Source organism: Caloenas nicobarica, chromosome 15 (genome assembly GCF_036013445.1).
Source record: "Caloenas nicobarica isolate bCalNic1 chromosome 15, bCalNic1.hap1, whole genome shotgun sequence".
In the NCBI taxonomy this organism is placed as follows: Eukaryota; Metazoa; Chordata; class Aves; order Columbiformes; family Columbidae; genus Caloenas; species Caloenas nicobarica.
In genome coordinates, this window is record NC_088259.1 from 9550820 (window position 1) to 9578773 (window position 27954).

General features: G+C 44.4%; 1 protein-coding gene and 1 non-coding gene across 3 annotated transcripts; both read left to right on the forward strand.

Annotated features, from left to right (window-relative positions):
- The first annotated feature begins 717 nt into the window (after positions 1 to 717).
- Positions 718 to 789, forward strand: TRNAE-CUC (transfer RNA glutamic acid (anticodon CUC)). Its single transcript has one exon. It is a non-coding gene; the product is annotated as a tRNA-Glu (tRNA).
- Positions 790 to 990: 201 nt separating this feature from the next.
- On the forward strand, positions 991 to 26209 carry DNAJC5 (DnaJ heat shock protein family (Hsp40) member C5). Of its 2 annotated transcripts, XM_065645337.1 has the most exons (6): positions 991 to 1128; positions 12024 to 12091; positions 15614 to 15750; positions 17874 to 18087; positions 19134 to 19305; positions 20030 to 26209. In XM_065645337.1, exons 3-6 carry the CDS (start codon positions 15644 to 15646, stop codon positions 20131 to 20133), a joined length of 597 nt encoding a protein of 198 aa, XP_065501409.1. In that variant the 5' UTR covers positions 991 to 1128; positions 12024 to 12091; positions 15614 to 15643; the 3' UTR covers positions 20134 to 26209. The 2 variants fall into 2 exon arrangements, with proteins under 2 accessions (XP_065501409.1, XP_065501410.1); XM_065645338.1 differs by lacking the exon at positions 12024 to 12091.
- Positions 26210 to 27954: the final 1745 nt, after the last annotated feature.

A 27954-nucleotide genomic window follows, 5' to 3' on the forward strand; every position in this document is an offset into this window, starting at 1 on the left:
AATTATAAGCGCGTGTTTGTTCATTAAAAGGAACTGGCTCAGCACCGTGTTCCTGGGGCATGCAAGAGCTGGCAGCATGTATGGGGACACATGGTGTAGCACCCCCAGAAATAGAGCAGCTGGGGAAGGTCTGCACAGACCTGGCTTAAAAACAAGGGTCGATGTGCACGAGCGCTGGGAACAGAGCACCCCTGGACACTGTCTGGAGAGGCAGCAAAGCCCCAACCCAGGCACTACCCGTGTCCCTGAGAACCTCATCTCTGCATCTGTCCAAACCCTCCAGGGATGGTGACTCCACCACTGCCCTGGGCAGCCTGTTCCAATGCCCGACAGCCCTTTGGGGAAGAAATTGTTCCCAAGATCCAAACTCAACCTCCCCTGGTGCAACTTGAGGCCGTTTCCTCTGGTCCTGTCGCTTGTTCCTTGGGAGCAGAGCCCGAGCGCGCCCCGGCCCCGAACTCCTTTGGGGCCGTTGCAGAGAGCGAGAAGGTGAAACACGCGGAGATGAGGTTTTCAGGAACACGGGGTAGTGCCAGTGTTGGGTTAACGGTTGGACTCAATGATCTTGAGGGTCTGTTCCAACCAAAATGATTCTATATTCTACGGTTCTGTGCCTGCAGCCCAGACACGCTGCACCGGTCTCATCCCTGGCTCTGCTGCAGTTCCGGCCCCGCCGGCAGTGCGGGAAGGGCGACGCACGGCAGCCTTGTGCATCGCTCCCTGGTGGTCTAGTGGTTAGGATTCGGCGCTCTCACCGCCGCGGCCCGGGTTCGATTCCCGGTCAGGGAAGTTTCATTTTTGCTACCCGCCCTTTAGGCCAACCCAACGCCACCCCCTCCGCTCCCACGTTGCGCGCTCCGCGCACCCCAGGACACGCGCACCGCGCTGCGGGCGCGTCCCCGCGGGCCGCGGGGGCGGACGCGGTGCGTGCCGGCGGTGCGCAGGCGCGGTGCGCCGGCCCTTCCCCCCCCCGTCGCCGGGTCCCGCTCGGTGTCTGGCGGTGGCAGCGGCTGAGGTGAGGCCGCCCCGACCGGGGGGCCGCTTGGACGCCGGGAGGAGCCGCCTTGCCCGCCTGGGGCCGCCTCCGCCCCGGGGCTGCCCGGCCCCCGCCCGCCCGCGGGGCCGCAGGTGAGCGCGGCGGGGCTGGGCCGCGGCGGGCCCGGCCCGCGGGGGGAGGCCGAGATGGAGCGGGTGCTGCCGGCGGGGGGGCCGAGCGGGGAACGGGGGGCGCGGAGGGGGGTTTTGGGGTGAGGGGCGGCGAGGCGGGGAGCCCCGGGGGGCGCGATGCTCCTGCCCGCCCGGCAGTGACCCCCGCCCGGGACCCCCGCCCGGTGCGCCCCGCTCCTCCCGCCGCCCGCCCGCGGCTGCTCCGCGGCGGTTCAGGGGCCTCGGGGCTGTGGAGATCGAGGGGCGAAAAAACCCAAAGAAAAGGCCTGGAAAGGTGAATTCTAAATGAAAGTCATTTGTGTGGTGTGCGAGCCGTGATTCACCATGACTGGTTTTTCGCTGGAGGGAGCTGGGATGATTTTTGCTTCCCTTACGTTCTTCTGCTTAATTTAAAAAAAAAAAAAAAAAATTCATTTCTAACCGCTCAGATTATGATGTGCTTAATGACTGACGTATTAGCAAAGGGAAGTAAATCCAGCCTTTCTAATGGGAAACTTGCAAAGGCAGCATAATTCTATTTATTTGTGCGGTGTCTTCTGGTTCCTGAATTAAGAATTCTGGTCAGGCAGTTCTGGTGATACCGAATGGAACTGGATGAAACGGAGACAGCGAATTCCCTGATAACGCGTCGGTCTGCTTTTGTGCCTTATCAATATCTGGTGTTACACACAGTGATACAATGCCGCTGACTTTTATTACCGGAGTATGTTGCACTGGTGGAGCCGATTCTCCCTTGGAGAGCAAGGTGAAAGCCGCCCGTATGACACAGAAAGACAAATGTTTTTATCTTTTTTCGGTTTGTTTTTATTGGGGTATTCATTTTTATGTGCTGCAAGATGTTGCTGTAGAGCCGTGGGTGCTTAATATTCTCCCTCCTGCAGTAAAGCTTTAAAAGATGGCATAAATTGGGTACATCATCTTACATCGGTATGAAGTAATACAGTTCTGCTAGCTGACGTCTGCGTAGTGCCCCCACGCTGGCCTGTCTGGAGGAACTGGAAATGTTCGATGTGTGTTTAAACACCGTCTGAGTTTGCTGCTGTTGAGGCAGAACTTGCAGGCCACACTCACCCGGTGGCTGACGGGTGCTGGTTCACCCATTTCTTTGGGTAAATTAAGCTTTCAAAAGTGTGCGAACCTAAAGGATTTCCTCTTGAAACGCGCCAGGGTTGTACCTATTTAAATTCTTGAATAGCAGCAGCCACCTTTCAGTGGAATTTATTCTTTTGACCACATTTGCGGTAGAGGCGTTTTCCAGTTCTAAGGCGTCTGTTGGTTTCAGGCCGCTTAGGATGAGTGTTTGCGTTTTTGTTTGCTTTTGATAGAAAATGGTAGAGTCCTAATCTGACTAAGAGATCCTGAGAAATAGATGCCAAATTCAGTTGCATTAATGAATTAGCTCTAATAATTCAAGTACGCTGTGCTCTGGGAGGGAGAAGAGGGGAAGCAAAAGCTGGAGTCAAAGAGAAATTGGCTTTAATATATAGAGTGTAGGATGAAAAGAAGTTTATTTTTATTGAGCAGCTTTCTGTGGTTTTCTCATGGTGCTCTAACTTTGGAGGAGCTTGTGATGATGTTGGCCCTGCAGAATCTGCTTTGGGGATAACCCTGAGTTTGGAGACGAGATTTCCAGTCCAACAGCTTCTTATAAGCGTAAACAAATGCTTCTTTCCCTCCCTCCTCTATTTCATCTTGGTGATTGTCCCTGGCGTTTAAATGAAAGGGGAGATGCTGCGACGTGGTGAGTTTTCGATGTATTGATAAATTGCAGGCTGTAGGCTCAAAGCGCTGGTGAAACCCAAGCGGAGGTTTCCCAGCTTCACAGCGCAGCCCTGTGCTATATTTAACCATCTTTATTAGTGTCTTGTCTCCTAGCGAAGACCTCATATCCATATTGACCATTCCCAAAAAGCATAAACGCTCAGTCTTTCCCAAACGCCTGGCGATCCGCCGCCTGGTCGAGTGGTGGTCGCTGTCCCTGGTTTTGTGGCTCCGTTGCAATAAGTTGAGGTGGTTTGTGGCCGAGGTGGCCCCGTCACCGACCGGACTTGGGTTGTGAAGTTCCCCGAGGTGGTCGGACCTGCCAGGGCCTTGTTTTGCAGCCCGTGATGGGAGCAGGGGTGGAAATCCAGCTGTGGTACGGACCAGCTTCTCTCATCGTGCCCTGTGAAGGCACCTGGCAGGTCAATGTAGGTCCTGGGATCACTGTATTTGGGGAAAAAATTGAGCGGTACCAGAATATTACTTGGAACCTAATGGTGCGAACGTTGATTTTTGAGCCTTTTGGCCCAATCTGCAGGTTATGCTGTTTGGGAGGGGCTCTCTGTCAGCAATGATGCTGTTAATCATCATATTTCTGCTCTTAATAATCATATTTCTTCTCTTTGTGAGCTTCAGGAGGGGTTTTTGTCTGTGTTTCAGCGTTTTGATAGTGAATACTAATGCAAGCCTAACTGGATTACTTAAGTCATGTTTTAGGTTAAATGTGAAAGCTGCTGATACGACTTTCTGATTTTATGATTTCAGTTGCTGGGATATCCTCTCTGGGGCAGTGAGCACCATTCAAGAACGGGAGGTGGTTCTGCAGATCTGTTAAATGACATAACTTGTGATAACGGGACTGCAGCTGGCCCCCGATAATTGCTGCATTTCCCTCTTTTCATCAATTTGCCAGTATTTTCTCTATTGAAAGTATCATTAATGTTAATAACTAGATAAGTATTTTTTTTCTATATGTTAGCGGAGGGAAGAGATTGGCAGAACTTTCCTGCAAAGCTTATATGTAGGACTGAATACCAGTATCCCCCCCCAGCATTCTATGTCATAACATTTCCTTAGGAGTTCAGTTAAAGTATTTCGTTGTGCAATAAAACCATACGAAGCACAGTTAGAAAGAACGTGGTTTAGCTTCGGAGGCACTTTGTTTCCTTTTCAGGCAGAGTAAACTGATATAAAAGAACCGCATTCCAGAACAAACGCTCCTCAAAACATTGTTTAGGTATTTTTAATGAAGTGATAGTAGCTACCAATGTAGTAACAATTTGTGTGTGTGTGCATAGAATAGCTAAATAATAATTATTATTGTGGAGTTTCTAGTGCATTGTTGATGTGCAGGTTTTTCTCGGGAGAACGTGAATAAGATGGCTTTAGCTTGTGCTCAGATTTCTTATGTCCTGGCAGCTTCTCCTAATTGCGCTCACCTTGTATCTGCATTGCACTCAAACGTGCCTTTTTAGAGTCCTTTTCTGCCTTCTCCAGTGATGCTGAGACGCTTCCAGCGCCAGCATCTCGTAGGGCCAACTGTAGAATTTCAGTACGCTTTTCTTCCAGGCGCGAGTTTTTTGTCCTTTTGCGCATCCCTCGGTAGCAGAAAACCGAAGGTTTGTGGTGCACGGCGGCTCCCGCGCGAGCAGAACGAGCCTCCTGCGCCCAAGTAAATTCAAATTATCAGCCGCCACCTCCTCTTTCATAATCTGCTCAAGTATTTTGTAACGAGTACGGAGGTTTTCAATGAAAGATTGTTGGGATTTTTGTCTTTTTAATGTACTTCAGTATCACGATCTAAACTTTTTGGGGTAAACGGTTGAGCAAACAAAAAACCCAGTGCCATTAATTACCTCATACCCAAGTGCTAAGGAACCTTTATTTTTTTGACATGATACAAGTATGCTTTCATTAACTGGTATTTTTGTGGTGGTCTGATGGCTTCTGCCAGATGAGTGATGCAAGTAAACGGTTCTTTAGGTCTGATTGCAGCGCTGGGCAGTACCTGATACCAGTGGGGACAGGTTGATATGATACCTAAAATCAGAAATTAGTAATAAAATAAGTTAAATAAAATTAAATAAAGTAAGAAGAGCTCAGGAGCGCTGACTTACCCCGTCCTGCTCCTTCTGTCTCACCCAGGGCTTCTCAATCCTCACTCGGCTTCATCCGCCTCTTACCGAGTTGTGTTCGGTGGCAGCGCTGGGGATCCTAGAACATTTGTGGCTTTTACAGGACGATCCGTAGAAAAAGTAAATATATAGGAACTATATGTTGATAATCTTTTGCAGTCCAGAGTTTATTGATGTCATTACAGCAGCCAAACATTCAGTTACAAAAAGCAGAAACCTGCACAGGTTTTCCATTTGCTTTTCCCCTTTTATGTCTTTACATTTTTGGCTGTATTTCAAAGGAAAATATTCTTTTCCCTTCCATGTGTCATTACATATTTTTATATCTGAACAGGATTTTCTGTTACTGTGGTGGTGATATCTTAGCAATCTTACTTATGCTCAGCAATAGTTTGTGATTCTGTGTCACAGTTCAGTGCATGGTGTGTAAGACAGACCTTTGCCTGGAGTTGGTCATTAATGAATTTTCCTTATGAATCTGCTTCTCATGGCAGGAGGATTTAGGAACAGTGACTGTAAAAACATAATGAGGTTTAAAGCATCTTGTGGAGAGAGGACTTGGGAGGCTTCACTTGGACATTTTTGTGACGGTGTCTGCAGCAATCTGGAAGATGCCGAGTTCAGGAAATTCGTTCTGCCAAGACTAGATTGCACCAGAGAGATATTTATAATTTCACGTTGCATCTATTGTTGGTTGGTGGTATGCAAGTAAGGCAATTAAAAAAAAATATGTTAAGAAATGTCCGAATTTTTCTCCTCTGTAGCCATGATGTCAGTGTGAAGGTTGGCGCTCCTGCTTTTGGTATTTGGAAGCACGAGAAGGGGGGTCAGCGCACAAAACAGGTGTTAAGATCTTGTTCAGGTACTGGGGTGACTGTGTTTTGGGGGACACGTGATGCTGTGATGACAGCGGGTGGAAGGGAAACAAAATTAATGGGTCTTCATGTGCTTTTACAAAGGGCATCTGGGATCCTCGTGAAATCATCTGGTATCTGCACAGGGAATTGAAGCAGTACTTTTATTTTTTTTTTTTAAGTTCTGCTCTAGTTCAGGTCCATCAGGGACCAGAGTTATCCTAGTACCTGAGTGGTGAAAGAAAAATAGGCGACGAGTTGTGTCTTTTCATTAGAAACTTTTTATCATCGTTGGGGTTTGGTTTGACAAATCGCTCGTCGGTCAGTTGTACTTTGGAGGCCCCAGCGTTGATGCTGGGAGGGATGTTCTTGCTTGGAGTAGCCCGTTTTTATCACATAGCAAAATAAATGCATATTGAACAGAAATATGTTGCCTGGGTGGTAATTAGTGGAAGTATTTATCTTCCTTAATAGCTGTCTCACTCTTTATTTTCCTACAAAGTTCCCAATTTCTTGTGGCACTTTTAAAAATTGCTTTACCACAACGTTTGCTGTTCACAATTAACTTAGGAAAATGAGGCAAGCAGAGTTAATCAAAAGTTGTTGGGAAGGTGCATGGTTATTATTTTCCAAGTGGACCTCACTGTTTCACTGAGGGGTTTGGATAAGAGGGACAACAATCAGCTTGGCTTTATTTTTTATTACTGGTCCTGAAATGGAACATACATTGGATGAAATGTCTTGGATGATGAAAACTTCTGTGTTGTCCTGTGATGTGCAGCTCCTTACCACAGTTTCCTGCATCTTATCTTAAAACCACGTTTTTTCCAGTGACTTGTCCTGTTGACATCTTCTGTTTAAAGCCCAGACAGCCCCTCTTGCAGGCTGAAAATTATCTTTCTGTGATGACTTTCACTCTTCCTTCCTTGCTGTTTTGGGGCTGTTTAAATGTGTAGATGTATAAAATATTATTTTAAAATAACTGTAAATGAGGAAAGGTGCTATTTTGCAGCTAATTCTGTTCCGGTTAAGGATCTTCAGGAAGATGTACTCATGATTTGGGGAATATCTGTAAGAATAACATGGATTTACTGTTGCACTGGCAGCATCCCGTCGTGCGTACAGACAGACGGAAGAGGCGTTTGTCACGCTCCGGGGTTGGTTAAGATCAGAGGGAGGAATAAAAGCGTCACAGTCACAAAACTACTGGGTTTTCTGATTTTCTCAATTATTGCTTGAGGTAGAAAAAAAGGCTAAATGTGATAATTCTGTTCTTTACGCTGAAAGGAAAAGGCACGTGTGTTGAGAATGGCAGTGATTGAATTTACGCATCAGTGTAACAGTGGCCTTGTTGTTCTAAGTTCTCAGAAGTGCCATTCCAGCCTGAAAACTCACTTTATAGAATCTGTAAGTGCTTAGATGTTCTATTTCTTATCCCAGTTATAATGTTAGAAAACTCAGTTACAATTAAAGTCTAGAACATGAGTTTTCCTTAAGTACCAGGTCTGTAAACCGAGGCTACAGTCTGGAACTCAAGCCGCGTCTTTTAATTTAATTACTAGGGAGTTAGTGGAAAAATCAGTAGGAGAAATACCGTTCTTGGTTGCCTTATTATTTCTAAATTATGGGCTTTTATTTTTTTCCCAAGCAGCCATGAAATACCGTTGCCAGACTGAACGGCAGAACTGCAAACATACTTCATCAGACAGTTTGCAGATTAAACATATGCAGAGAGAGAGAACAGTGGAAATAAATATCAGTGTGTTTCTGTAGGAGTAGTATAAAATAAATCTTTTTGTTGGTGAAACCACACTGTATAGTTAGAAAATACAAGTTTATCTCCTGCAAGAAAATGTCAGTTTAAAGTAAAACCGCTTTTAGTCCGGCCTTGTGATTTATTTGGATGTTTCTGGCCAAATGAGCTGGGTGAGACAACGTCTAAATATGAGGTTTTGGGTCCTGAGCACCTCGCAATCCAGAGCGACCCAAACGTGTGGGTTGTACACTGCTTAATAGATTCTTGGCGTGTTAGAAGAATATGGTGACATTAACAGTGGATTCGTAGTGACTTCACTGCTATAAAACCTGGTTTTGATCTCTAGGGAATAAATGTGTCATCTGTCCAAGGTGCTTTCTGCTGAGTTTGTTTAACTCTGGACCTGTGTTCTGGTTTAGTTGGCCCAAAAGGAAACAAAAATGTTTCCAATAAAGGTACGTACCCCTCCAGCATCCCCCACCCTTCAAAAGAAAAGGATTCTTGTTGTATTTTCCTGCCAAAACAAGAAGTGAAAGTTTGAATTATATAGGTTAGTTCAGATTTTATTGTGAAAATCTTAAGTCGTCTTTTGTGCTTCTACATGTCTTTGTGCTGGGGATTTGAATGGGGCAGGTGCGAAACTCATCCCCTTGTGGTTTGTTGTTTTGTGGGGTTTTGTTTGGTTGGGTTTTTTTCCATTATTTCTTCTTATTTAGTCTTACCTGAAAAGAAGACAAATCTGTTGTGCTGGTTTTGCCTTTGTTTCTCTATGATCTAATAAGTCTTTGTGTGTTAGAAGCTCATGTTTTTTGTTCTTTATAGAAGGAAATTAAAATGTTCCTTTCTCTGGCAGTTTCGGTGGAGAAGTGAAATAACAAAATGGTGAAGTCTCCTCCCCACTGTCCACAAGAACTGGGGAAATACAGTTGAGCAATTAGAAGAAAATGGATTTTTAGATATGCCATGAGCAGTTACAGCCGTTCACACGCTGCATAGATTTAGACAGAGAAACGATTAAGAGTAATAATGAGGCAAGCAAACAGAGCTGCTGGTTTTTCCTACATTTTAAAATATCTGAGAAGCAGATGCAGGTTTTTTAGAGCTGTGAGCACCTTGTGACACTTTCACTCTGCCATATAAACTACTGTAATGCCATAAACAATAATGTAATTTTGGAGACGGATTAAATAGGAGCAATGAAATCCCAGTATGGAATCCACTAAAACAGTCAGGGTTTTAAGGATTAATTATTTGAGTTAAGGATAGAGGATAGAAAATGTGAATCTAATACTTTAGATATTTTTCCTCCCCTACTATTGAAACCCCTCTTTAGCAGGTTTGAATCTGACTCTTGTGTAGGGTACAAGGTCACAAGCCTTTCGAACAGGCTGCTCAATCAGACTTAAATGGCTAAATTTTAATCTGCAAAGCTCATTAGAGAAACAACACCTATATCACTGTAGTTAAGTTTGTCACAAGTTTCAGTGGAACATTAATAACAGATGTTATGGCAATTTAGACTTGAATTTAGCAGAGATCTGTTGTCCCACATTTCATTTATTTTAAAAGCTCTGTGTTGAAAAAACTCCTCAATTTAACAAAGATTTTAATGTCGGTCTTCACTGTTGGAGGCCTGTCTTCTGTTCCCAAGGCAAATGAATTTGGCCTTAGTAAAGTTCTTTTTTCTGGGAGAAAGAGGTATGCATTTGAATTAATTCCCTGGATACTGTGTTTGCTTTACATCAGGATTTATGTGTTTAAACAGAATGTTTGTATGGACAGATTTCTCACATGGCCTTTACTGAAGGGCCACAAACTTAAAAGCAAAATTTAGCTAAAAGGCTTTTGTGCTGTGATATATATGTATGTATATATGTAAATGAAGCAACACCAAAACATTCACTCTTGGGTGCTTGTTTAAGTAGTAAATGATAGTGCTTCAATTAACAGGTTAAAAATTACTGGAATGATCACAAGAAGTACTTTAAAATAGTAGTTTTCTGAGAGCACTTATTAGCCAGTTTGCTTTACCTTCAGCATTTTCACATAATTTCTCCAGTACCGGTTCATTTTGCAAGTGACATGAGCAAGTAAGGATGTGAAAATAAAGACTCAGGAGTTTCTGTTTTGTCTAACGATTTATTTATTTATTTTACTTGCCTTAATTGCAGCACTAATTCTTTAAATACTTGATCATGTAGCTCAGGTATATGGTGGAGCAGGATTGTGAAGCGAGGTGTCCTAAAGATACTTGTCTCTGTCAGCAGCAGATGCAGGATGATGGCAATTCTGTCAGTAGAACTGTTAATAACAATGGTTCTCTTGCATCTGGCAGAGGAGGTTGAGGTTGACAGAAGAAACAGAAATGCTTTTTATCAAAAATAACAGATCGGAGAACGTGTCTGATTTCTGTAAGGAAAAGGTAGTTTAGATCCTTTGGTTAGAGAAATATAATATTGGACAAATCGGATTCACGTTTGCAGGACAAATGAGGTTCCTGGTGTAAGCAAAACGCTGACAGAACAGGCAAACTTCCTAAGCGTGTTTCTTCATTTGTGTTACAAAACTTGTCACCGTTTTAATGTGTTGCTGAGTTTAGTTTCCGTTTGTGTAGCTGTGCATGCTTTTATCTTCATCATTCTTTAACCTTTTCTTCTGATTTTCATACTTATATATGTATTCTCTGCCTCTTAAACAATTACTTCTTCCTTCCCCCAGACATTTTTTTCTTTGAGTTTTTGTGTTTTTTGAAAGTGGGTAACATCCATTCATCTTGATTTCTAAATGCTTATGTTTCTTTTCTGACATCCCTCCTTCCATTTTTCTCTCCTTTTTTTCCGTATTTTGAGTGTCCCATCGTAAGGAGGGAGATGTTTGTCCGTCGTTCCGAGCAGAGTGTTATGTAGAGCTCTGGGTCAGTGGATCTGGCTGAATGATGGGATCGGATGGGCAGATCAAAACGTTCCTGAGTCACTACGTTAGAATTCCCAGTTGCACCAGAAACCAGGGGGCAGAGCCCCAGTTTGGCGTGCTGGGCGAGGGGGGTCATGCCAAATAGACGTGGGTTTCTCGTGTGCTTTGATTTTTGTAAGTAGCTGTTTCCTTTGGAATTTATTTGGGTCTTGTTCACTTATTTCCAGGTGTAAATCAGGCTTTCCACAGTTAATGAAATCCTGCATTGGCATCGTTGAGAGACTGAAGAAAATATTGCTGCTTGCATCCATATTAAGATTAAAAAAAAAAGCTTTTCTGTATATTCTGAGTTCTGTACTTGGCTGGGAATTGTGTATATGTGCTATAAAAAAATAAAGACTTTCCTTAGGAGTTTTGATGAGGCCTGGGCCAGAATACTGCATTTGAACTATGCGAAGCTTCTATCAGCACATCATCGTATTTTCATTTATTCCATTAAGTGCCAAACGCTGACTTTAGCAGGATAGTTCATTTCGTTGAAGGCAAGTGGGTAGAAGCAAATCTCCAAAGTACAGTTGGACTTTGCTTTCTTGTCCCGTTTCGTTCCCAGATTTCCATCTGCGGAAATCCATAAATTGGGCATTTTGATGCCAGGTAGAGCGGCCTTAGGAACGGCGTGGCGACATTCGGCTGCTCCACGTGCTCGCACATCTTCATCTCAGTGGCAGTGCTGTTCGGACCTTGTGAAGAAAGGCACCATGCAGACAATGCTGGTTTTCTATCAAAATTCTTTAAAAATGCCGTTGATTTGTCCTGACCGCCGCCGCAGGTCCCGCTCCGCTGCGGTTCTGTGCGGCTGCTCCTGCTGCTCCGCGCCAGCTTAAGCTGCTTTGGGAGCCTCTCTGACAACATCACAGATTACCCAGACTTGGAAAACACGCTTCTCGTGTGCTAAGTACGGATAGTTCACCAACGCCTCAGCTGAAAAAGGCCAAAACCTTAAACAAGTAATGGTTATTAGCGTTCCTGTGCAACTGGTATCTTGAGTTTAGATACGAGCAGGTCTGTTGTATGGTAAAAGGTTTGGGAAAAGAGGCTGAAGCTACAGATAGAAGCAGAGAGCCCTCGAATCTATTCTTTATGACACTTGTAACCCGCTTCGACAGCTAATCAATTCTAAAGATAAGTATTCACATTGTGGAGACCTACTGTAGTACAAAATATTTCGAACAGCAAAAATACTTCTGTTTTATTCTGGGCTTTCATGTCGAGGTGATATTTGAGTGAAAGCATAGTGAAAATACATAAATGCAGTTTTAAAAAAATATTCCGGGATGCCAACTGACCATTATAATAACATAATGTGATGATAACTTTGCAATGAGCCCTGAAGAGATGAGTTAGTGAACGAATTATTTGCTTTTGTTTTGTCTTTAGAAGATTCAGTTTTGGAGGTGTGTGGAGGCTGTTACCACTTACCTGAGAATATTTGAACTAGACACCAGGTATGTACCGTATTTTGTAATTTCTTGAAGTTAAATAAAACCCACTCATTTAAATACAAAATAATGCTGAGGAAGCAAAGTTCAAAGATTCTTATAGACATCTTGAGTACCTCACAAAACTAAGCTTAAAACACCTCGTTTTTTTTCTTGATAATACAATCTTGTATATCATTCTCTCCTCTCCCCTTTAAAAATGACTTTTTTTCGCTGTAAAAAAGTACCAGATTGTGAGAATGACTCTAAATGAATCTGAGACACATGGGCGGGATGCGGAGGCCAGTGGTGCTATTTTGTTTTGGGGATAAATCAATATTTACTAAAGTGTTTCTGGCTTGGTGTTTTTATTTAGACTTTAACTAGTAAATACTGGTTGAGATTGAATAATTTATCTTAACACCTGTAGCTAGTCTGCTGCACTGGGAATCTCTGAAAAACTAGTAAAGTTAGATTAAACTGACAATGTATTTTACCACATAGTCAGTAAAAAGAAAAGATTTGTAGAATACAAATATTTCCTAAAATACTCTAGTGCTTCCTGAAATTGTGTAATAAAGCATCAACTAGACATAACTTTTGTAAGAGCTGGCAAAACATCCATTTCTCGTTCCTGTTGTTTCCTACCTGCCCCTTTTGGGGAGGTCTCAATTCTCTGCATTACTGATGATGTGCAGAAGGACTCAGAAGCTGTTTTGTTCTTCTGGTTTCAACCAAACTCGTTCGATTTGGACAGAGAGTATCCGTTAAGGGTAACGACTCTCCCTTGTCCTGTGTCTACTGGGTAAGTACCCTTTACCAGTCAGGACGTGGTGGATGTTGCCCATTACAGAGGGATTTACCTTTCTGGAACAACTGTTGGCATCCAGATTCCCTACACTGAGGATAAAACACTTCACCGAAGTTGTTGTGAGCAGCACGTGTGTAAAGGTCTGTGCATCGGCATGTGCGTTCAGGGTGTGATTCTGTTTTTTAATTTAGTAACTTAAACTTACAGAAAATACAGAACAAGTATTGAGAACAGAACAAGTATTAAGAAAATTAAAATTCTGTTGAAGATTGTACCCCAATGTCCTGCTGCAGTGGTATTTTAATGAAAGATTGTTTCACCTTTCTGCTGCTGGGGTTCACTGGGGTGTTCAGTGAGTGTTTAGTTCCCTAAACTGGCAGAGAACTATTCATTTTTCATGGCTGTAATAATAGTTTGCCATTTTAATGAGTTAAATACAACTTATAAAAGGGTCAGCAGACCTGGCAGAAACCAAGATATCACCAGTTTCATGAAACTTGATAGGATTCTTTTGGAAAGCTAGAAAGAAAATTTGTCTTTCTAAGGTCCAGTTTAACACTTGTGTATTTAAAATGTTAAGGCTGGCTTCCGCAGAACCTATCGGGTTTAATCTGCGTCTTTTCATCAGGGTCGTACCACTTATAGTTACCTGGTCCTGCTGAAAACCATTGCATTTTCTGGGCAGGCTGACTGACCACGATATTCTGGGACACAGATGGTTAAAAGCAGTGCTGTTTAATCCAGGGATTACCTTTCTTGGGAGTTCTGAGAGAAACCTCTTCGGGGCATCCTGCTTGGGTGGAATGCGCAGCAGAGGGCTTGTTGCTGCTGAATACACCGCTTCAAAAAATACAGAGCAGCTTTCAGTACCGTGAATTAGAGCCACCTGCACAAACAGTAGGGTAGATAATATCCTGGTTTCTGAAGTGCTCTGGGTTCAAATAACTTGCACCTTTATTGCCTGTTTCGTATTTGAAAAGCCAAAGGTTGTGTTCTTAGTAATAAGACTCTTCTGTTCCCTTAAGTAACAAACTTCCCAGATGAATCCCCATGACCACCTTGTCCTCTGTGCTTTTGCCCAGACAAGTTTTGTCCGTTCTTACCAGTTTTGAAGAATAAATGCACACACCCCATTATACTGAACTCCAGAGACCCTGAACTATTCAGGTTGAAGTGACAACAGATTGCAGCAGGTTGGTGACAGGCAGCCTGCAGACTGACAGACATCGTCTGGATCAAATTGAATTCATTTTTATTAAACAAATTTGCCCTAATTTAATGATGGAGCTTTTACGAAGCAGAACATAGTGTACACCTGTGATCTGCAGCATCTGTGCCTGTTGAATTGGTGCTAAAGGAAGCTTGTTACACATAAATAGAGCTACAGAACTTTGAACAACACAAATGTTCATAATGCCCCATTGTTTGAGGCAGTACCTTTAATTAAACTTACCTTAGCTGCCAAAGAGAGAAACTAGATGATTAGCTGGTGTATTCCAGTCCACAAAACTGGACACAGTGCCCAGCCTTAATCTAATATAAAGTTGGAGGGGCCAGATGTGGAAAAGTTAATGGTGGGCTCTGGGGTGAGCAAGAAAGTTGTAAAGTCTGTCTCTGTATCTGCCTACAATCGATGGAACTGTGATTTTTGTGGCACTATGAGGTCGCAGTGAGAACCGGGCAGCACAAGATGCCACGTCTGAGAGTATTTCTGTCGGTAGCCTTGGAGTTATTAACATTGTTATGTAAGAGAAAGGGTTAAATTAGAAAAGTCTGGTGCTTTAAATATCTTTTTCAAAGGCTACGTAATCTGGTGTAGGCCAACTGTAATGACATAATCCAAAAATAGCCAATAGTCTCCTCTTTGATGCTCATCCTTGCAGCCATTCCGCAAACGCTAATCTGCTCGGGACGTGACGGACACAACCGCTTCTGCCCCCGCCATGGCCCGGGGGACGCCCCTATGGTCTTCCCATCGGAATTTGGAGCAGGAGGTTCATTCACGTTCAAGTAGTGTGATTTTTAACTCAAACAAGTGTTAAATGTTTGAGCCATGACTTTAATTTATGAGACCGGAGGTCTCGAGGTGGGCAGGCGTTCCCTTGCCCATAGTGGGATGCGGAGTCAAACTGGATTTGTCTAAAGGATTCTGCTGGACCTGGTGTCAGCGATGAGATGGGAGGCTGCGATTTTGGGCATTGCGTGGAGGTTTGGTGTGGGGTTTTTTTAATGTGAATGTCTGCAATTCAAAATGCAAATAAGTCGCTTACCTCTATGCAAGCGTGGTGCAAAAGGGCAGCCTCACGGTAATTACAATACATCTGCTGTCAGACTGGTTTTATAGATATTACCACAAATAAATTATCTTACTGTTAAGATTAAGAAAGAAGATGAAGTAGCTTTAGGGCTGTGTATGTAGTACATGTCTGTAGCTGTACCTGGGCTGTTGGTTGTGGGTTTCTGGAAAGAATAGAGTCCAGTATATCCAGGACTGATTCCAGGGTGCCCGGTGCTGTGCTGAAAATGGAATAGTTGTTTTCACTGGTAAATCACTGAGTTTTGTAACTTTTTAACTTCCACATATGTTAAGAGCCTTTTTTTTTTTTTCCCCAAGCCTGTTTAAACCTAATAAAATATGATTTTTCACATGGAAGCTCTGGTTTCAAGGCTGATTTCATGAATGAGATCTATGTTCTGCTTTGTTTAAGCATTTCTTATTCTTTTTTTTTTTTTGTCAGGGGCTGGTTCTCCTTTCAGGTTAGTTCACCATGGCAGACCAGAGGCAACGCTCGCTCTCAACCTCTGGAGAATCGTTGTACCACGTGCTGGGCTTGGACAAGAACGCCACTTCAGATGATATCAAAAAGTCCTACAGGTAAAAGTTCAAGTTTTACACCTGCTTCCCAACAGCACAAATAGCTTGAATTGTCTTCAACAGGTGGCACATTTACATGTAGACTCAAGTTGGTTTATTTAAACCTTTTGCAAAAAAATCACATAAGAAAACCAGGTGAAGCATGGTTGTTTCTTGCTAAAATTGATTTAAAAACCTGCCTAGGCGTTGTACATAAGTGCTGTTAAATTTTTACATCTCATCTCTAGTAAGTTAAATTCTCAAATATGCAGTAGCATTCTGAAAGGTCTTCATCTAAAGTTGAACAGAGTTTGGAGATGGTGTGATCAGAGTAAAAATCCTCTTGTTACGTAGCCCTCTGTCTGGCTTACAGAGACCACACACGGGCAGTGTTGCCCTTTTGTCCATTGTTTCCAGTTCTAGCACGGTGAGGTACAGATTAAAGATACAAATAAGGACAGAAACTAGTGTCAACAATTACTTTTTTCTAAAAATTATTTCAAAATTCCATATTCTATGTGGAATTTCCATTTTAAAATAGGATTTTTTTTTACTTTATTTTCTTAGAGTTACTTGGATGAAATGGCTTTGCATTGACCAAACAAAACCAAAAAAGAGTCCTTTAACATTCTCGTTTTCCACATTCCCACAAAATCTACTTAAATGCAATTTCTTCTTTACCATAAGAATGAGCTACGATCTTGTACTGTTGGCCAAGTGGCAATATATTGAACATGACACTAGGGGTCAGCAGTAATCTTTACTTGAGGATACTCTTTTTGGAAGATTTTAGTCTTTAACATGCACCAGAACTTTTTCCCTTTCAAAGTCCCATTTTAATACTGATGGGAACTACATGGTGAAATCTCTGAATAAATTGAATCCACAGACTCTCAAAAATTAGCTGTGTCTTACTAAATACTTTTAAAGTTTGAATCAGTGATCTTCCAGTCTTAGTAACTGGGAAATAATAGCTAAGCCCTTTGCAGGTTTATGTAACTTCTCTCTAATTATAAGAACTGTGATTATTTCAGTGGTCACTGAGGCTGCGGCATCAGTGACAACCCTGGACGTTATTTCCCCAAGCAGCATCATTTACCGTCTGAGTGTTTCAAATGCACAGTCGATTTATTTTTTCAATGCTGGGATACACTTGCATGCCCATCCAAATGTGGGTTTATACAAATCTTTATTTTATTTTTCCCTAAATATTTCCTCACTCAAAGTTGTTGTGTAAACGTCTGCAGGCTTCCAGTGTATTTCTCAAATATGGGACTTTGTGGTAGTTTTCTGGAGAAGGACAAGCACCATTTTTGGTGAAGGAGAGCTGTTAGCATACATTTCTCTGTGATTTTTCTATTTGGGAGCACAAATATCGAAACTGCGTTTTTTCTGAATATAAGGAGGTGTTTGGCCAGTTATTTTTATAAACAGCCTGGGCCACATCAGAACTGTCGAAGTTATCAATGCTTCATCTGATTTCTTTGGTGCTGTGTTCAGAGACCTCCAGGGACTGTGAACTGTGAGAGATCTGGTGTGATTAGGGGTGTAATTTGCAATTTCCTGATATCTCGAAACTCTGAAGCTTTTTTCTATTCTAGCAAACCTTGAACTGAAAGGTACTTTGTTCCTGCACAGGAATTGGTGAATTAACCACGAGTGATTGTCTATTCTATTTTCGTGCTCAGACATGGCAGATTAGCTGTGGCAGCTTGCTTTTATTTCTTCTTTGGTACTGTATCTTACACTCGTGGTGTCTTTTTTTTCCTGTTAGCTTGGTCTTTGCTTTAGCAGGAGCAAAACTTACTGGTGGAAATTGCTGGAGCCGAGGGGTAAAAAAAAAAAAAAAAAAAAAAAGTGGTACTTTTCTTCAATGTCTTTCTTTATTCTCTTGAATTTCTGAGCACCAAATCTTGCAGTCTGAAGTCAATCCTGTGAACTAAGGTAGACAGTGCTGCAGCCTTTTGTTATCATCTAAGGAAGAATCATCAGGGAAGAAGGTGAATCAGAGATGAAGGAAACCAACTGGGACTTGAAAGTCTCCCTTGAGTTGACAGGCTGTGGAATAAAAAAATAAAATAATCAAAAAAACAGGAACCCAAATCCTATTTTTTAATCTATAACAATCTTTTTTCTTTCTGCAGGAAACTTGCATTGAAATATCATCCTGATAAAAACCCTGATAATCCAGAGGCAGCAGAAAAATTTAAAGAGATCAATAATGCACACGCAATATTGACCGATGCCACAAAGCGAAACATTTATGATAAGTATGGGTCTCTGGGTCTGTATGTAGCAGAGCAGTTCGGTGAAGAAAATGTGAACACGTACTTCGTGCTGTCCAGCTGGTGGGCAAAGGTAAATAAAAGTGCAAAGAGAAGTTACTCTGGATTGGCATTTCAAACTCCCAGAGGTCTCCATTTCATAATTGTGTTTGGTTTGAAATCACCACACTTACTCAAAAGTGCAAAAAGCCTGTATGTTACACATTTCTCATACTGAAATTGTCCAGGCTTTTGCATTTTGGAGTTCATGTGTTTGCAGTCTGCTTGCACAGAAAATAATATGTAAAAGACGACGTGACTGGGAAACTGGAGTATGAAACCATAGCTGCGCCAACTTACTCATTTAGTGACATGATGATGTTTATGGTGCTTTAGGGCTGATTAAAAACTGCTCCCAGTCTTGGCATTTCATTTCACAGGTTCATTTTTCTACCCTTTGCCAGCATTGCCCCCATCTCTTGATTCCCCCCCTAGTAAGGGAATAGTTATATCACCGTACTGGTTTGCTGATTTTAAAATGATTTTTTTCAATTACACAGTGATCTGTATGAAAATGTAAATTTTGCCTGTTGTCACTGCGATAAGCACCCAGCAGATGTGGCTCGTTTTGAGCTGCCTTGCTCAGGTGCTGGTGGCACCCGAATTTCGGCGCGGTGAGCTCTGCAGCCATGCCGACAGCCTTGGGCAGCTCCCGGCCCTGCTGCAGGGACATTGTGACCTGCACATCAACGAGCCGGCGTAAATCTTTGCCAGGGTTATTGATGCACACTACAGTCTGTCCTGAACTACTGTACCTCTGGATATTAATACAGATACACTTCTTAGACCTGTATCTTCTTCCTGATGTAGCAGAATAGTCCATTTAAACATAAATTGTTGGAGTTCTTCAAGTAAGCCAGGTTGGCAGCATTCACCTCGGTGTAAAATGTTGAGAGCTGTAGCCAGTTTTGCACGTATTTTTAAATATATCTCGGTGATGGAGTATCAAGCTGGAGCCAGTAAGTCCTGTCTCTGCGTTGCTGTATTTTTGCTCTCTGGTTTCTAATGGGTCTCAGACTGAGCGGTCACGGCCTGGTGGGCGCAGGTGATGAATGTTTCCTTGTCCTCTGTCCTCTGCAGGCCTTGTTTGCGCTCTGCGGGATCATCACGGGCTGCTACTGCTGCTGCTGCCTCTGCTGCTGCTGTAACTGCTGCTGCGGGAAGTGTAAACCCAAACCTCCCGAGGGCGAAGAGCAGGAGTACTACGTCTCTCCAGAGGATTTGGAGGCACAGTTGCAGTCAGATGAAAGGGGTAGGTAAAAAAAACCATGGTGAGGTATCTAGAATGACCATCAGTCTCTGACCCAGCACTGGTTGGGGAGCAGCACCGGCTTTGCAGAGATCAGCACAGGTCTCGGGTTGTAGATGGTGGAGAGGGAATAGCTGTGGCACAGGAGTTACGTGGGTAACGCTGACACCAGAGCTGAAAACTCCCAGAGGGTCTTCACTGGACGTGGGGTCAGCTCCAGAGCTGGTCACCGTCACTGCGCTTCCTTCCCACGTCACCGAGTCACATACCGGCCAGGGACGTGTGGGAGTGGAAGGGACAAGGGAGCGTCGGGGCAGCTGCTGCGGCTGCATCAGGCACGAAGGAAACGGGACTGCTGCCCCAGGAGCTGTATCGAATACCCCTCCTGAAGGTATAACGCTATTCCTGTAGAAGGAAGCTGGTAATTTAAAAAAATTGTAGAGCCTTGTGTGTGCTGTGATCACGTTTTTAGTGGCTGTTGCTGAATGGTGGGGGAGGATGAGCTGCTCTTATGTGAAGAAGGAAATATAAAGATGTTCCACACATAGGCTGGAATCAAACGCTATCATGCGCAGGCCAAAAACCAGTGGATTAACATCGTACTCTCAGAGGAATGTAAAATGGTATTATCAGAGTGTTGTAGGGAGATGTAACTTACACTTACCAAAACATGCGATGCTTTTTTTGTTATCCTTGGCACACTAAGCCTTTTGTCTTCGCTTTTCAGAGGCCTCAGACGCACCTATTGTGATACAGCCAGCATCAGCCACAGAGACGACCCAGCTCACAGCTGACTCGCACCCCAGCTACCACACTGATGGATTTAATTAAGTTAAGGAAACACTGTAATTAGAACGAATTAAAAAAAAAAAATACATGGCCAACTCAACACTAGAATCATGAACATTAGAAGTAGAGAATGGGGAGGGGAAATAATTCTGCCACAGTAAGAAGGCAGCTTTCCAACCTGCCGACAATATTTTGTAATCCCTTCAGCCTTTTGTCACCTTTCAGTGTCGTATCTTGATGATACGTGAAGTGCTGTAGCATGCAGTATTTAAAGCAGTTTAGCTACGGTCTTATTTGTTTCCTTTTTTTTTTTTTTTTGTTCCCCTATTTTTTTATAGCATGTATGGAGTTACATTAAATGTCTGTGGTGTAACGTATCGAGTTGTCACAATATAAGTGTGATGGAGACATTCTGCATTTTAAGCAGTGGTACTGGCCTAAAAATGAGATCCAAAAAGTTTCACAGAAGCCACCGTTCTTCTTACAGCTGAGCTGTTGAAGACCTTTAAAAGTTCATGATTTTCATTTGAGTGCAACAAACCAGTTCTTCTATTCTTCCTTCTGTTCCTGCATTGTTATCTAAGCAAGTTTACAAAGCCAAAAACCAAAAAATGCCAGTCCTGCAGAGCTGGTGTTCTCTCTAATGCTGGTTTTCAGCTTAAATAAATCTACCTTGACAAAGAAAAAGGGAGAGTTTCCAATCTTTGAACAGAAAATTGATGAACAGCTCTTTACGTGTGACAGTGTAACCGCAAACTACAGTTTGCCCCAAAACCAACGGTGAATGGGCTCGTTTGGTTGTGACGGTGGGATTTTAACGTCAAGCACAATTCTGGTTTGGTTTGAGTTCAGACATTTTCCTGAAATGCTAAAGACCAAATAGTGCAGCTTTTTTTGAATGCGCAAGAATCTCAAGTGAAACCAGTTAACTGGTTTTCACCGAGTGAGTAAAATGCAGACAGTTGGCGACAGCAGAAATGTTAAAAAAATACTGGTTTTAAAAAATTTGTTCTAAGAATTTGAGATTCTAATAGACAAGTGGGGTGTTACATGTCTGTTTTTAAAGCTTTTATAATACACTAGCCCTTTAATTTTCTCATGAACTTGTTTGTGGAGTACTTAAATGGAATTTTAAGAGCAAAACACCTTTGTGTTTCTATTGTATAATTTGCACATTGTCTTGCACTTAGACTTGTTTACACCAGTGTTTTTCTTTTTCTTCAGAACAACCATGGGGAAGGTTTCCTGTACTACTCTGAAACCAAATCATGTTTGAATACTGCTCTAGAAACTGTGGTTTGTTGAGATTTAACTGTTAAAAACGTGTTTTGGTCAGCTGCTGATACATTTTGTTGTTAATAATCTCGCTTTAGATGGTGCAAAGTCAGGATCTAGAACACCTACCAGAGAACCTGTGCTCGGTACTTTGAGCAGTTAATTGCAGCCTATCTAATTTTGATCTTTATGGTTTTATATTGCATTGCTTCTACTGTCCTTTGTATCTTTCCACCTATTTTTGGTGAGGCTATTTGCAGCTCCCACCCAGTGTTTGCTTTGAAGGTAAATCACTGTTGATCTGTGAGGAAACCGTCAGAAAATGAAGAGAACTCTGCCAGAGAACCGCTCTGAATCTATTTTCACGCTGTTTTTGCATGAGCTGGAAATGATGGAGCACATAAAATCTGACGTGAAACCGTGTTAAACGTGCTGGGTAGAAGAAAATGTTTTAAACTCAATGAGAAGTGAGGGGCGTTTGTAAAATCAGATCTCCCTGTAGCTGTTGGTACCAGCACACGTTCGGTGCCTGCACGTGAGCTTGTTGCAAATGAGCTTGTGAAACCTCATCAGGTCCCAAAAATTCAAACAGAAATATTACTTTTTCAGTTAAAACACTTCTTCCTCATCAGTAGTCCTTTTAGACCTGGAACTTGGTGGTTTAGTGGAAGATGCTTTTTTAACTTTTTCTGTCTGGAAAAGTCTCTTGACTGGCCTTGAGGACAGTCGTGTGTGATTTGGCTCGAGGTCCTTATTTAATTAAAGTGTTTGTTTGACCCCTTGGAATAAAAAGCAATTTTTAGGCTTAAAAAAATAGCGTCACGTTGGCTGTCCTTGCAGATTTTGCCTGGAGCCTGTTGGTGATGTCAAATTGCACGCTGGAATATGCTCGAACGTCTGCAGGTTTTCTCCCCATAAAACTCACTGGTTAAAATTGCCCTTATCTGTGCAAATTATTTTTTTTGGTTAAAAAAAATAAATAAATAAATGTTAGAGGATTTTTTTTGGCTTTGTAAATGAGCGCAGTTGATCAGGGTGACTCAGTGGGACGAGGAAGAGGCCGTTGCCCTTGTGCTGTCGTTTGTCATTCCCGTGTCCCCGTGTGCAGCTGGACGGGTGACACGAAGCCAGTTGTTTCGGTTGTTGCTCCACCGCTGAGCAGCTGTGACCCTGACGCTGGTTGCTGGTCTTAAATTTGGAATAATAATCTTATTTCTTAACCTCTCTGGGCTACTTCAACTGAACTAGAAAGGTTGTGGCTCTGGGGATGCCCCGACATCGGAATGGAAGGCGGGCAGCGGACGCAGATTAGAGATAACGCCATTATCCGTGTTTTTATCGGGTAAATTTGCTGGTTTAGTTCTTGGCTTAGCAAGGCGTGAGTTTGAGCCAGACTGCTTTCCTCGGCTGTGTCTGCGGGTGTGTGCGAACAGTAAATGACTCCGTGCGCTGTTATGTGCCAGAGCTGTGTGTTGGGTGCCGCCAGGGAAACTACGCTGAGATCCCAGCTACAGGAATGATGGGAAAACGCTTTTTTTAGGTGACTATGCATGGGGTTTGAAACTTTTTAAGTTTTTCCATATCACTCTAGAATCTCTGAATTTAGGATTGTGTATTAATGTGTTTTTTCTTGAACCACATAAGAAAGCAATTTCAACATTGCTTCTTTAAACCAAAACCTGTGTAACTGACAGACAAGCAGGTTGTTGCCCATGTATTTTGTGCTGTCGTGGGTGAGGCGCAGGAGTGTCCCGGCTCTAACGCACGTTGCACTTCAAAACGGCCAAGTTGAACCCTAGCGAATGCAAAGCTGTGTTGGAAACGATGGTTAAACCTGTGGAGGTGGGTGAGCAGTTCTGAGCATGGCCTGACCTGCAGAATGTTTCCTTCCGCAATCGAACCTCAGCACCGTCGCTCTCTGTTCAGTGTGTTGCCAGAATTAAAACTTGAGCTTAGATTTTTTTTTTAATTATTTTTTTTAAAAATTTTTTTCTTTGTTTCTTACAATTTATATCACTTTTTTACGGGTTGCCTGAGACCACCTCCATCCAGCCCACCGAGCCTCTTCAGCACTGCTTTCCTTGGCACTTGTAGCTCCTCCTGATGGGGAGGATCCGATCTGGAGAGCTTCTGGCTGCTGCCGAGGGCCAGTGGCTCTGTTCCCGAGCTGGCCGGTCCCCCCGGGGGCCACAGCAGGAGGAGATGCTGGTGCTGGCCCCATCGTCCTCCCAGGGATGCCCGAGCACTGTAGTACCTACAGCCAATTGTCTGCTTCACTCCCAGTGAAGGAAGGGGCGTTGCACCCCGTAAATGCCAGTTTCATTTTGTTAGTGGTGTTTGTAGGAAATTCTTAAATATTTACCTGTATATAAATGGGTTTATGTAAACCTCAGTGGCGTCTGATAGGGTGTAGATCTCTGCTGGTCCCACGCAGTGATGTTTTAGGACCATGTTACCTTTTTAGTCTTATTTTTAGATTTGTAATATTTTTAAACTGCTTTAGATATTAGTGCTCATGGTGTTCTTAAAATGTGACGCTGTTGGAGGCTGGGGTGAGCAGAAGGACCCGCTGAGGAGGGGGAAGGCTCGAGAGCAGGACGGGGAAATAGGGAGGTCGAGGGAATTGGGTTTTCAAACCCCTTCTTGTCAACCCATGAATGCTGAAGGTGTCACCAGGGCAGGAGCCTGACAGCAGTGACATTCCTGTCCCCAAAACGGTTGTGTTATCTGGTGTGGAGGGACACCCGTGTGCTTTGGGGGGTTATATCAGAGCATTTCTTGCACTCCTCGAGAGAGGGACCCGCTTTTCTCAACTAGTTTGTGCCCTTCATCTGTCCGGTGCCCTTCGGCGTTCTTGGCATTTCCAGATAATTTAGGAAATGTGGTTGTGCTGCAGGCTTTTCCCACCTGATGCATCTGGGTGTTGGCATCAGGTTTAACAGGAGACCCATGCGAGGAGGTCAGGGCGGCATTTGCCTCCTGCAGCTCCTGCCTTGTGTTAATAATTCTGGATGCTGTTTAAATCCGCATTAATCTTAGAGCACTGAAACGTCTCCCCCCCCCAGTACAAGTGTTTATAGCATCAGGTCGGTGTAAACTTAACATGCTTAATCATTCCATGCCGCTTCTCTGTATCATAGTGGAAATCATCTAGTTTGTAGCTGTATCATTACACCAACAACTGCTTAAAATATATGGAGAGAAACATAACCGATAGCTAACCAAGTGCAGGAAGTTTCAGTGTTCGGGTCCTGCGAGCACCGAGGTCTGTGCCGGGCTGGGCGGCTGACGTGTCGTCTGGACTCGGCAAGACTGAAATCCCTGTTTCCTTGGAGGAAAGCGCTTTCTATACCAGAAGAAACCGCGTGAGGGAAGCTGTCTGTGGCGTTTGCACAAGCCAGATGCCATAAATCTGGAGGACAAACCTTTGTTTGGAAATCCGATGCCAGCATTATGTGCACAGTTAATTTTGCTGTTAAAAGGGCAGCTGCTGGGAATTTCTGGTGGTTATATATATATGTGTGTGTGTAGAGGAAGCTCTTGTACAAAATGGCCATTCATTCTCCAGTGCTGGTGTCTTGTCCCTGTCCCCACAGCCAGCCGTGGGGTTCACTCCAGTCTGGCAGGGGTTGCTTGTCGTACCTTTCCGAAAATTTCACCATTACTCAAATTGTGCGAGCTGGGCTGTCCCTGCCATGCTTTCCTCCAGAGCAGGACAAGGGTTTTCTCTGGAGAAATTGGGTTTGCAAGGGCTGGTCCGTGGGGGGTTTTGAGAGGCGGTTGGTGCGCTCGTCGCTAGAGGTGGGATAGAACACGTAGATTTGGGTTTTTCTTTTCCCGATAGTAGTTTTCAGCACGTTGTACTCTCCAAAGCGGGACTCGGCGAGCTCCCCGAGCCAGGTCCCGAGCCGCGCTGTGGCTTTGGGGTGCAACATCATGTGTGTTTGTATGTATATATGCACATATGTATATATTTATACAACGGGTGTGCACCTCGTACTTGCTGCTGTTTTTCCTTTGGTGGCAAAACCATGAAATGCACCTCAAAGCACTGCTATGAATTCCCAGCCAGACAAGCGGAACGTGTGAGTTTTGTGTGTCCAGGATTGTGCCTCCTCCTTTCAGCTGCAGGAAAAACCCCAGCGGGATCTGTCAGGTTAAATCACTGGTGATGGGAAGGGTGGGAGGATCCTGTTGTATAAAGGAGTGGGTAGTAGAGGTGGAAATGCTGTTGGGAAAGGAAGAGTGACTGAGCTCTGCCCTCCTCGCGCCAGTGAGGTGACACTTAAACCGTGTGTCCTGTTTGCACGACCCGGTGACTGAATTTGCAGCGTTTGCAGGTCAGATTCATAAGGAGTTGGAGTTACTACGAGTCATAAAGCTGAAGTTAGGCGGGATCTGTGTAAAGGCACAAGGGACGTGCGAGTACCACGAAACCGCATCTGGTCACCCCGGGCAGAGCCTCCTCGAGCCTTTCACACAAAACACGGGCTTTTGTGCTTCACGGCAGAAATGTGGCAGTATTGGGGGATTCCTTTGTCGCTGACACGTCTAAGTTCTGTTTGTGTCTGTCACAGTAGACGGACTCTGAGGTTTGTCAAGTTCCAAACGCTTGACGTTTCCTCTCCGGGACGCCGATCACCGTCATTCCGTCCTTCTGTCCTTCTGCCTGTCCCTGCCTTCCTGGGGCTGGGTGGGTTGTGTTATCGCAGACATCCAAGGCGGTTTATATTCATTTTGCATGTGAGCAAGGCCCTGAACTCAGTAATTCGTGGCGGGGTTTGGTTGTGTTGGCCTCTGTACGAAGCCTTTGGGAGCTGCGGGTGCCGGGAGGGAACCGCGTTTTGCATTTGCACTGTACTGCAACTCGGGCGGGAGGGGGGGAAAAACAAAAGACAAAAAAAAGAAACCACAATCGAAGTATAAATGCATCTGAAAAGCAATTATAATATAGACATATATATATTTTGTTATGTTACTAAAGGACCATACTTTGAATTGTATGTAAGTAGATGTGGCTGTCTGAACTCTGTGGATTGTAACACTTGATACTACTGAGCTCCTGTACATACACGCAGTTACGGCAGAAGGAATTATTTTATGTTTTAGCATGGTAATTTGTGTCTTGTATGTCTGAATATAAACTAAAATAAAGATTGCTAAGTTATCCGAAACCACTGTTGTAAAATAAATGTTTTCAATGCAGAAACGCCCGTCGGCTTTTTCTTTGCTGGATCTCCCGAGCAGAGGAGGGTCGGAGGGACTCGGTGCAGCAGGGTCTGCACGGGGCTGGGGGCACCTGGGTAATGTCCTGTTGTCCCTGGGGGGGCCCGTGGTGGCTCCGGGGGTGCGGGTGGGCTCAGGGTCCCTGCGGCCGCTCCCGTCTGCCCCCTCCCAAGGAGCCCCCAGCAGTTTTTGAGCATTAAAGACCTTCACACGATGCCGCTGTGGCAGGTAGCTGGGGTGTGAATACAAGCTGTATTACCAGGTGGTGAGAAATGATGGTGGGGTGCTGGGGAAGGGACTGCAGTGGAGATCTGTCTGTCTGCAATAACATCCCTTTCCCAAGCAGCACCCATCATCGGAGACCGGCTTTGCTCCTGGCATTGCCAGTGGAGAGACAGAAGCAAAGGTGAGTGGAAGATGTGCCGAAGGCTGATACGAGCCCAGGTGGGGCCTGAGGCAGCGCGCACCTGATCCTGTGCCCGTGGGGAGGGGACGCTGCCTGTGCGTGGGGACCCGCGCGGCTTCCCGGGGATCGAGTCCTGGAGAGGTTAATTCTGCATTTGATGGAAATCTGCTGGAGGGAGGTAAGCGCAGAACCCTCGTGTTTGAGCCCAGCACGTGCTCCCCGGCAGGACTTATCCCAGTGTCACCAGTACAGCCTCAGCGGAGCCCTGGGGCTGCCCCCGGTCCCACTCCAGCCCCTTGTCCCACTGGACAGGAGGGAACACCGAGAATTCTGTGCTTTGGGGACGCTTTTCCTCCTTCCCCAAGGGCATGCAGCAGAGCGAACCCATCGTGGGGGCCTGGGGCCCTTCCCCAAACCCAGTTCAGCCCCGTCTCCTGGTCACACAGTCAGCGGGGGGAACGGCCGCTCCGAGCCTGGGGCTGCGTTTCTGGGAGGGGGATGAAGGTGATGGGGGGTCCATGCCCAGTGCAGGACTCAGCGTGAGGAGGGAGGGTCCAGGACCCCCCGGGCGTCTGTTATGCTCTTGCTGCTGGTGCACAGTCAGGAAAGCTCTTACAGGGATGCTCATCTGCCTCTGAGCATCACTGAGCTCGAGTTTCATTAAACCTTGTCCCAAACCGCCAGCTGTGACACTAAAAGGCGCAGAATTGCTGCGATGCCGGGAAGCAGCAGCTTTCAGAGCCATTCACAGAGATGCTGGGGGAGGAAAAGCTCCAGCTGGGTGTCAGGGTGCAGCTCCCAGCCCGGGGTCAGAGCAAACCCTGTTTTGTAAAATAGTCTGTGCCCTGGGAGGGCTCCACAGCCAGAGCACATGGGGCTGCACCCCCAGACGGTGCTGGATCCCTCACAGGGCTGGAGGAGTCACCAGCACCTACCTGGCCTCTGTCCCCAGAGAA